Here is a 10,802-nt window from a genome sequence, read left to right on the forward strand (position 1 = left end):
TTAACTCATGACACCACAATTACTGTTATTATTAAAACAAGAAATCCCATTGTTCGATTTAATGTTGTAACAATCAATTAATAAGAACGACATTAAACTGCTATAGTTATGTATGAAAACTTAATTAAAATTAGGAACAAATTAAGAACTATTTTTAAAAGACCCCACTTTTCCTATAGTTAAAGAAACTCATTTAAAAAACTAAATGGCATCTACCCATCCAAAATAACTTTTAGGATTTGTATCAGTGTATATTTTGTGAAAAAGAAATCGAAACCAGGCTACATGTGTTTTCCTTTTGATGTGTGTGCGTGTGTTTGTATGAGAGCAAAAAGCCATGAGAAGTATTTGAAGATTTAGTAGAAATGTTCTATCATTTATCGGCGTCCATACACCACCAGCCTGTAGATGGCAGTAGCGCCCACAACTGTTTCATAACTACATCGGTTCGAAGAAGATACTTTTTTTTGCCGCCCAGTAAACGGCTGTAAAGTGAAACTAAAGGTAGCGTTTTAATTGTTCTTCAAGAAATGATTAAAATAAGAACGCTAAGTTACAACGGTGAGTCCATATTGTTCATTGAATTGTATTTTAGAGAAAGTTAAGTTTGCTGGTATGTTTTTGGATGATATTTTTTCGCATAGTTTTACTGCTTAGGAACCACACCCGTATTTAGGGCTCAAATAAATTGTGTTTTTGTCCAAAACTGCTGGGGTTATCGACTGAAAACATGTAAGCTAAGTTGTTTGTTTAAGACAGGGACAACATATATTAATATTACTTATACCATGGATGGTCCGGGTAAATTCTCGATTCTGATTGGCTGCTGGGAGTGCATAAAGTAAGGGTTAATGGCCTATGAAGTGTGCATTATCACTTTTTATCGCACGCCGTGGAGCTTGAACCGTCCGACGCGAAGCGTTCATACCATTCCACTACATTTTCCACACTAACACCGGGTCCTGTTCAAAAACCACAGGACCTGGACCGCTCAAATGTGGATTAAATTATTATTTAGATAGTAAACAATACATTAAACACAGTCTCTGATTTGTGAAAATTTAAAATAGGATAATTTTATTGCATTTTACGCACCAAGTCCACCTAAGACCAGGTCCTGTTCAAAAACCGCTGGACCTGGACTGCTCAAACCAGGATCAAATCATGATTTAGATAGTAAATAATACATTAAACACAGTTTCTGTTTTGTGAAAATTACAAATAGGATGATTCAACGTAGTTGATATATTTAAAATTACAGTGGTGGACAAAATTGTTGTTACCCCTCAGCTAAAGAAAGTCCACAATGCTCACTGAAATGACTTGAAACGTTCAAAAGTAACAATAAATTAAAATGTATTGAAATTTAAATAATCAAAATCAGCCATTACTTTTGAGTTGTTGATTAACAGAAATATTAAAAAAAAACTAATGAAATAGGGCTGGACATAATGATGGTACCCATAACTTAATATTTTGTTGCACAACCTTTTGAGGCAATCACTACAATTAACCGGTTTCTGTATTTGTCAATGAGCCTTCTGCACCTGTCCACAGGTATTTTGGCCCACTCCTCATGAGCAAACTGCTCCAGTTGTCTCAGGTTTGACGAGTGTCTTCTCCAAATGGCATGTTTCAGCTCCTTCCACAGATGTTCAATGGGATTCAGATCTGGGCTCATAGCAGGCCACTTTGTGGCTTGTCAACATGCATTTTTGCAAATTCCAGTCTGGCTTTTTTTTTATGATTTCCTTTCAACAGTGGTGTCCTCCTTGGTCGTCTCCCATGAAGTCCACTCTGGCTTAAACAAGGACGAATGATGCGATCTGACACTGATGTACCTTGAACTAGTAGATCACCTTTAATGTCTTTGGAGGTTGTTCTGGGCTCTTTAGATACAGTTCCAACTATCCGTCTCCTCAATTTGTCATCAATTATCCTCTTCCGGCCACATCCAGGGAGGTTGGCTACTGTCCTGTGGGTCTTAAACTTCTGAATAATATGTGCCACTGTCGTCAGAGGAACTTCAAGCTGCTTAGAGATGGTTTTATAGCCTTTACCTTTACGATGTTTGTCTATAATTTTGTTTCTAATGTCCTGGGGCAATTCTCTCCTTCACTTTCTATTGTCCATGTTCAGTGTGGTACACACCTTTTCACCAAACAGCAACATGACTATTTGTCTCCCTTTAAATAGTCAGACTGACTGATTATGGGTTTGAAAACAGCTGTGATGTCAATTAAAGGACATACCTGGGTTCATCATGACCCCCTGGGCAATTAGTTCTCAATCTTTTATGGAGGTACCATCATTTTTGTCCAGCACTATTTCATTAGCTTGTTTTTTAAAATAATTCTGTTAATCAACAACTCAAAAGTAATGGCTGATTTTGATTATTTAATTTTCAAGAAATTTTAATTTATTGTTACTTTTGAACGTTTCAAGTCGTTTCAGTGAGCATTGTGGACTTTCTTTCTTTAACTGAGGGGTACCAACAATTTTGTCCACCACTGTATGTTTATTTTTTGTGCATCAGTCTGCCCATTGTTGTGGGGTGAGTTGTATTGAAGTCAGACGACGCAAATTCACAAAAATAAAGGCAGCAGAGTTCTAAACAACATATATTTATTTTAAAACACAAAGCGCTGCGAGCAGGAAAACCACAAAAACATAACCCTATCATAAAGTAAACGTGACCAAACCAACTTTTACCATTCTCTTTTTGGACCCTGACATTTTAATGTTTATCTCTTATTTTTTCAGTTTCACCCACGCTTTTCTCTGTTGTCCGTACCTCTCCTCTCCTCCCTTGTTCGCATATCTCCCTTCCTCAATTTCAGGGAAAAAAAAGGTTTCAGAAATCAAATTTTAATGTATTCTTTACTATAGGGTTGTGCCGATTGACGATATCATCGTCCATCGTGATGGGTGACTGACATCCCGATGGAGAGACCACCATCGTGATGCCATGCCCCCGCCACGTTGCGCGTCGACACCATAAGCCGCGGTTACATTTACAAAATATCTTGATGGGATCAATGGTCGGATTAGAATCCAACCGTGTACATGGGCCCAGAAAAATGTTTTCAGAATATAAAAACGTTCACTAAGGTCACACTTTCCGTCGGAATAAATCATTCGCACATGCGCAGTAGGGTTTGAAAACCGGAAGGATATGAATTCCGCCGAGCGGCTTTTTTTTTCAAACTTTATTGAATGTAACAATTCAATACAAAACAATGTTAAACAGCGCCGAGCGGCTATATACATTGACATGTCAGCTCGGTAAAATACGAGATGATCTTCTAAACGTGCTTTTAATAATGTTACGGTTATTATGAAACACCTGTTCGCTCATCATTTGAATTTTAATCCGTGTGGTCAGTGCTTTTTCTGAACGAAGCCAGGATTAGCAGTATGCTAACACGGGCTAACAACATTAGCTTTGGGTGGTGCTGCTTGCTGGCTGCACGTAAACATGTAAGAATAACATCAGCCTTTATTTAGTCGGGACACGACTGAAAACACAAAACCGCGTGATTGTTTGAATGTTTTCTAAGGACTGAGCGACATTTCTGCTTTGAAGCTCAAACCGCTGTGTGTGCTGACGATCCGAGCTGTGCTCAGACACACACTTTTAGACCCGGTTCTGAGTTCGGTTGCTTGTACCCCTAGAGCTGCGGGACGGATCGCAGTCTTAAATCTCCCACACATAGCGCTCATGTAACAAAGCACCCCCCCCCCCCCCTTCCCCTCAAACACAAAGCTGTAAGTCCGCGCTCCGCCGGTCCACTTCACTAGTGAAGTGCGGGAGCGGACTACTTCTTTTCTATTTTGTTTGTTACTTTTTTTGTTAAAGTCACTTCCCTCAGTTTGTACTGGATCATCGCGGATTAGTCATTAGTTGGGAAATAAAATGAAAAAAGCAAAAAAACGAATAGCAGTTATATAAGAACGAAACATGTAAAAAAATACCCCCCCCCCCCCCCCCCACAATGTCATCGTCCATCCCGATGGTTGACAGCAAACATTGTCAACGGCCAATTTACGGGACATCGCCCAACCCTACTTTACTATCTAAATTATGATTTTATCCTGGTTTGAGCAGTCCAGGTCCAGCGGTTTTTGAACAGGACCTGGTCTTAGGTGGACTTGGTGCGTAAAATGCGATAAAATTAAAATGATATTTTACATTTTCACAAATTGGATAAAGGTTTTACAAATCAGAGAGTGTGTTTAATGTATTCTTTACAATGTAATGCATAATTACATGTTGGACCAGGACCAGGTCCTAGGTGGTCTAAAGGCCCGTACACACCGGGACGAATTTCGCGCTCGATTTTCGCCGACGTTTAACGCCTCGTGACTAGACAAAGGGCACCAATGAGAGTGTGCACACCGACGCGAAAAAACGCCACGCGTCAAAAAAAAAAGCGCCTCGGGTTCGTTTTTTTTTTTTTGACGCGTCGCGTCGAAATCTATTCGACCAATGAGACCGGCGCTTTTGCACACGTGTCTGGAGCCTCTGAAGATACAGTAAAATACAACTTGGGGGCGCTCAAACACAAAACTGCCTTGCTGAGCACACATACCAGCGAAGAAGATAGATGCGGAGTTGCATCTACACAGCCGCGAAGAAATAATGACGGACATTCTAAAATATCCCCGAACCAAGCACCATTTGGAGCAACTGGTGCTTGAAATATTCATGTTTTCTTTGTATGATTCTGACAAGCGCGTAAATACTTGCTCTCTTCTTCTGAGTGAAAAGCGACTTTAAGAAGCGTAAAGTTGCGCAGCGCCACCTTGTGTACAGGAGTATTTCTGTTTTACATTAAGCGCCATCTAATGTCAGGGAATGAAATTGCGTGTTCGCTCGGCTCATCGTCAGCGAAAATCGCCTGGGTGTGAACACCAAAAACGCTGGCGAATAACGCCTGGCGAATATTCGTCCCAATGTGTACGGGCCTTTAGTGTGAAAAATGCAGTGGAATGTTCCTTTAGTGCCCTCGCCAGTCGGAAGCTGTGAATAGGAAGCCAATTTCAGCCTCATGTCACATAGCTTAAATTTTCTGTATCACTGCGCTGGCTTCTTTGAAACCAACTTTTGCTTCATCATCTGGACAAAAACAAGCCTTAAGAGGTGAACTTTCTGTCTGAAATGATGCTTTATTTATATGGTGATGTTCAGCATATATATCACTTTCCTTTGCGGCTGCACCATTTAACAAATAGTCTGCTTTTTGTGGAAAAATCGATCCAAACCGAAAAAATAACAACAAAGTACAAAAAACTGATTTTATATTTATTTATTTTGTTAGTGACCATGGTATAAGCGGGTTAATGGCCTTTGAAGTGTGAATTATCAGATATTAACGCTCTTCGCTGATGTCGGTTTAGGCTTCCACGTTGTGCGTTAATTTCTGATAATGCACGCTTTGTCGGCCATTAGCCCTTACATTTAAAACTACAAATATAACGATTAAAGCCGTCTTTAGGCTAAATAGTTGTACATCTGGTGGCTGTCTTTCTTTTTGTTTGACATTTAAAATAGTTTATAAGACCCAAAACTTTGTCTCTCTTCAGGTTATCTAAACCCAGAAACATGAATATCTTCACACAAGTCCAACTGTCAGTCCAACCGCCGACAGAGACGCATCCTGTCATTGAGTGCATACTGAGCAACAATCTGAAAAAGCTCAAAAAGTTACTGAGGGACAACGATATGGATGGGATATATCCATGCAGACAACTTAAAGATTATGTAACTCCTCTGATTGCAGCAGCTTATAAACATAACAAGGATATTTTCTCTTATCTGCTACGTCAAGGAGCAAATCCAAATATAGCTTCCACCTCAGGCTTTACTGCTTTGCACTTTGTGTCGAAATTTAATGCACCTCTCTGTTTTGTGAAAGAACTATTAGATGTTGGTGCAAATCCAAACGTGAGCCTCCCAACACCACTGGAGTTTGCTGCTGTCAACAACAGGGAGGATGTTATGAAATGTCTCCTCTCAGCTGGTGCACAAGCAACTTTGTTGCTCATCGACAGTAATAACTTAAAAACGTTTGTTCAGAAGATTTCTGACTTGGCCTCTCAAGGACACGAACTGTGCTCCCAAATAAAGCCCTTTTGGGATTTGGAGATTTCACTCAAACAAAACTCTCCTGAAACAGTCATAAAAGACTTTGATCCCTTCATGTTTTGGGAGGATCCTACGACTCATTTGACCATGATTGAAATTCTTTTCACACTTTCTGGGCGAGATCGGGAAAAATATAGCCAAGGAAGCATCAAATGGTTGAAAGAAACTAGAAAATTGAATGCCTACATCACAAGTGCTGTCAGTCGTTTTGGAAAAATCCCACATTTACACAAATGTAGGGCAACTTCTAGTTTGCATGCAGTTTTCTGCACAATGGATGAGATACCAAATGAGGAAGCTTTGGCCATTATTCCTGAACTGCTTGATGAACTTTGCACAAAAAGAAGAGCTGATGGCATGATAGTTGGCCTGCAGATGCAAGACATACCTGTAAACTTTGAAACAGTCCTACAAACACTGTATGTGGTAACGCAAAAATCCAAAGGCATCAGCTCTTGGGATTTTTCGTTTTTGAAAAGTCTGAGTGAGAAGGTTGCCCCATTTTTAAAAGAGCATCACCCCTCCACAACCAGGGCTTATGCCTATGGCATTTTTGCAAACTTGCTTTCAGTGGACAACCCTGCTCAGATGTTTCACTCGGTTGGGATTTCCTCCGTGCCTGAAAACATACTGATATCTGCAGATATAACACTGAACGACAAACTGAAAGAAGCGCTGAGACGCCTGAAGAATTTTCTTGAGCCAAACTCTGCAGAGTTGGCCAGTCCGGCTGTACACAAGAAAAAAAAGAAGAAAAAGAAAAGCAAGTCTAAAAAATCAGAGAAGCAAGAGGACCCCAACGATGAAACCAACGCGTCTTTAGCTAATCAGGTAACAACATCCCTGGTGCAAACAAGTTTGACTGGACCACCTGTCCAGGAAACGCATGTCAAACCTTCCCAGGTCAAAAAATGGCTGCCCATCAGTAAGAGGTGGAATGAAAAACTAAAACGGCTCGCAGAGGAGAGCAACGTCTGCAGGATTGGGAGCATCACTTACGTGAATAAGGCTGAATTCCGCATCTCTAAGGGGAGCGACGGCACCGAGGTTTTCTTGGGGCTGAGAAACGATGGGACAGAGGTTGCGATCAAGAGGATGTCTAAGAGTAACTATGAAGTGCTGAAGAACGAGGAAGGAATCCTGCGGCTGCCAGAGCTCGATCACCCATTAATTGTGAGGTACATCGACGCAGCGGAAGACCAAAACTTCGGTTATCTCGCCCTCCAACTTTGCGAGTACACCCTGGAGGAATACATCAGAGACCACGTCAGCAGTCTACAGATGAAGGAGAAACTTGTTGGTGACTTTCTCCACAGTTTAAAAGTTCTTCACTGTCAAAATCCTCAAGTTCTTCACAGAGATCTCAAACCGCAGAATGTTTTGATTGGTAAGAAATTCTATTCACATCTATTATCTTTTATGCACCTGAGCCCAATTATTGAAAAAAATTTGTAATAGCTAAAGCTGAGTAGTACTTCTAACTTCTTCCTTTTATTCAATGTCTTTTTTTCTCATTAGTTTTTCAAATGCAATGTTATTTTGAATATGTATTCAGACAATGCAAGTGTATCCTAAATATCAACTTTTTAAACATTCTGAGGTTAATCTTTTAAGTTTTTCTTCCCGCAGATGTCAAAGGTAATGCGCGGCTGGCTGACTTTGGCATCAGCAGACGCCTGCGTAAAGATGAAACGACTCTCCGGACGGTGAGCGCAGGAACCAAGTGCTGGATGGCCACAGAGACATTAGGACAAGAATGTGAAATCCCTTACAAGTCAAACACCGATGTGCAGGTGAGCATTTCTAACCCATAAACTGGTTTGGGGAAACTCCTGAATGCATGGATAAATACTGCTTTGAGTCTGTTTAAGGTGGCGGGGATGCTGATTTATTACATCCTCTCAAGTGGACACCATCCATTTGGCAAATCATTTGAATGTGAGTTCAACATATACAAGGGCAACTACAGTTTGGATGATGTTGAAGATCTGCTGGCTAAGGATCTCATTGAGCAGATGATAGATAAAGATCCAGCAAAACGACCAAATATGGAAAAGTGTCTGAGTCATCCTTTTTTCTGGTCATCTAGGATGTAAGAATTCAACCCAAATTCTAAATTAATACGTTATTCAACATCAAAAATCCTGTGACCTGTAACTTTAATGAGTATTATTTGTTCAAGGAAACTGGAATACTTGAAGCGCATCGGTAATAGGAAAGAGGCTTCAAACTGTCGGAAAGCAGACCAGGAACTGATCGACTCCCTGGAAAGATTTGCCGCTAACAGATCCTTCACACAATGGAAACAGAAGGTGAGCACAACATGACACCTTTACTTTTTGTTCTTTGAGAAGTTTAGATCCATTCTTTCTTTCCTTCAAACAGTTTCCAGAGGATCTGGTTGGAAAAATAGATGGCAAAGGCAAAGCTTACCCAGAAACTGCACTTGGATTACTGCGCTTCATACGCAACCTCCATGAGCACTAGTAAGAAAAATGGATTAACTGCTTTGAAATAAAAATAGCATATTCTGTAAATAGCAACAGTTGAACATGTCTAAAAATGTCCCTTTTTTTTAAACAGTGCTGAGGATGCAGCTGACATCGATGTCCTGACGCTGTTTCCTGATCTGTTCGGGTGTATTTACAAGTTCTCCAAAGCCCAAGGATGGAATGAAGAAACTCCCTTAAAGCAGATGTTTCAGAGAGAGGACTCCAGATCTGCCTATTTGACTCCGCCCACAAGCCCTGAGGACCATCCAAATGTTCCCGTTCAAGAGTCTCAGCCAGAGGACTTGAGGGACAAAAAGCTTCAGAGTTGATTCTCTTGAGGATTGATTGGAAAGAAATGTAGAACAATGTTTACTCGCTTTGTCACAGTTTTTTCAGTGCAACTTTGCCTGTTTTTGTTTTTTTTAACACATTGTGTTCTGAGTGCTGATTGGCTGTTGTGACCATTGTCGATGTCCTCCGTGCCGTATCTCCTTTGGCCTAAAAGTAGGAAAAAAACACTAATCTTAAGAAGAAAATCACTACAAAGTAGTAAAAGGATTTGTCCGAACAACAAGTCATTTTTACTTAACAGGAAAACTTATAAAATGTTAAAATCTAGAAACTAGGAGTTTCACATAAGCATTCAAAAAGAGAAAAATAAGTTTTAAAAGCTAACTGTTAAATAGAAATTGAAAGTTATACAACCCAAAAAAATTGTTTATTTTTCACGTTTTTATGTATCTGATCGTAATTAATTTTAAATACAGTGACACAAAAGTGGAAATGACTCATTTTAGAACAAAATGAGTCCCTGAGTACTAGCTAGTCCATCTTAACAAATCCTAATAAAATCTAAAACAAGAACTTATATGAACTTAGATAAACTTTTTTGTTTCTAAAATACAAAATAATGACAGTGATTGCCAGTCTAACTTGTAAACCTTTACTGAACTTTAACATAACATCCTTAAACCTGAACCAAGTATCTTATACTTTGCAGAATGTGTTCAGTTTTTCACATTTACTTAAATCTTTGGTTGCGAGTAGATCTTTGTTTTCATTCTGTAATACTGGTTTATTTTTCTGTGAAGCTTTTAAATTGGAGACTTAACAAAGGAGAAAATTGTGAAAATGATCACTGCATACTGAGAAAAGTGTGTAGTGAGGGGTTTTGCAGTCTTTAACCATCTATAATCCCTCTAAGGTTTTCAACTATCGTTATTTTGCGTGATAAACGAGGGAACACTGTTTTAGGAATTGTTTTATTTATCGCACTCACTGTGACGTCAAGCAAGGATGCACATTAATAGTGCCTTAAAAGGTTAATGGTAGTTATCAGGTGTCTATGGGATTTCTTTGTGCCTTCGTTTGTTTTTTGTTTTTGTTTTTTTAAACTGTTAAAGTGAATCTTCCTCCGCAATCCTCTTTTATTTTGGTAAATAAATCAGTTTACTGCAGTTTTTGCTTTTCCCCATAAATGATGGTTTGTGGAAAAAGCTGTTATGCACAGAAAGTAGCTTGTAAAAAATGTAAAATATCAGGTTTTAAAACTGTTTTTAGGAAGCAAGCTTTTCTAAGAAAAAACAAAAAATACATCCAATGTTTACTTCCTAAACTTTTCTTTTTTAAGATCAATTTCTCTTTACAAATCATTTATAGTATATGATGGAGAAAACTCCTGTATGTGGTGCCTAAAGGTGCTTTAAAATGTTAAGTTGCACTGTCACATCAGGAATATTTGAGCTGAATGTAATGTTAGTAGATTTTTGAAAGTATTCAGTGCATGAAAGCATTTTTGTAAGGAAACTTGCACAACACAGAAAAAAATGTCACCTAAGTTTTTTTTTTTTTTTTGCTTAATTTTAGTTATACCTGTTTAAAGTTTTAGATTTTAAAAATATATCACTGTTTTAAGTCACTCTTACATTCATCCTAGAAAGAAATACTACAATTGTGAGATTTTAAAGGAATAAAGGAATTGTAAAATTCATTAACTTGTAAGGAAGAAAGCAGCACTGCAAGTTATTACAGAGTGGATTTTTTTGTCCTTTTTTAATAAAGTAAAAAAAAGAATACACTTTGTTGCCTCTCATTTTTATTTAAATTGAACTAAGTACTATAATATTATTTAAAGATTAAATATCATGCACTATGCGAAAGAC

At 38.8% G+C, this 10,802-nt stretch overlaps 1 protein-coding gene across 1 annotated transcript; it reads left to right on the top strand.

The window, feature by feature from the left end:
• The first annotated feature begins 420 nt into the window (after positions 1-420).
• On the top strand, positions 421-10,713 carry LOC111949269 (uncharacterized). The gene is made up of 7 exons (XM_023966123.2): positions 421-561; positions 5,587-7,535; positions 7,778-7,941; positions 8,020-8,240; positions 8,331-8,460; positions 8,534-8,634; positions 8,732-10,713. The coding sequence occupies exons 2-7, from the start codon at positions 5,606-5,608 to the stop codon at positions 8,967-8,969; spliced, it is 2,784 nt and encodes a 927-aa protein (XP_023821891.1). The 5' UTR covers positions 421-561; positions 5,587-5,605; the 3' UTR covers positions 8,970-10,713.
• The last annotated feature ends 89 nt before the right edge of the window (positions 10,714-10,802 follow it).

Source organism: Oryzias latipes, chromosome 18, assembly GCF_053564925.1.
Source record: "Oryzias latipes strain Hd-rR chromosome 18, Olatipes_Hd-rR_3.1".
In the NCBI taxonomy this organism is placed as follows: domain Eukaryota; kingdom Metazoa; phylum Chordata; class Actinopteri; order Beloniformes; family Adrianichthyidae; genus Oryzias; species Oryzias latipes.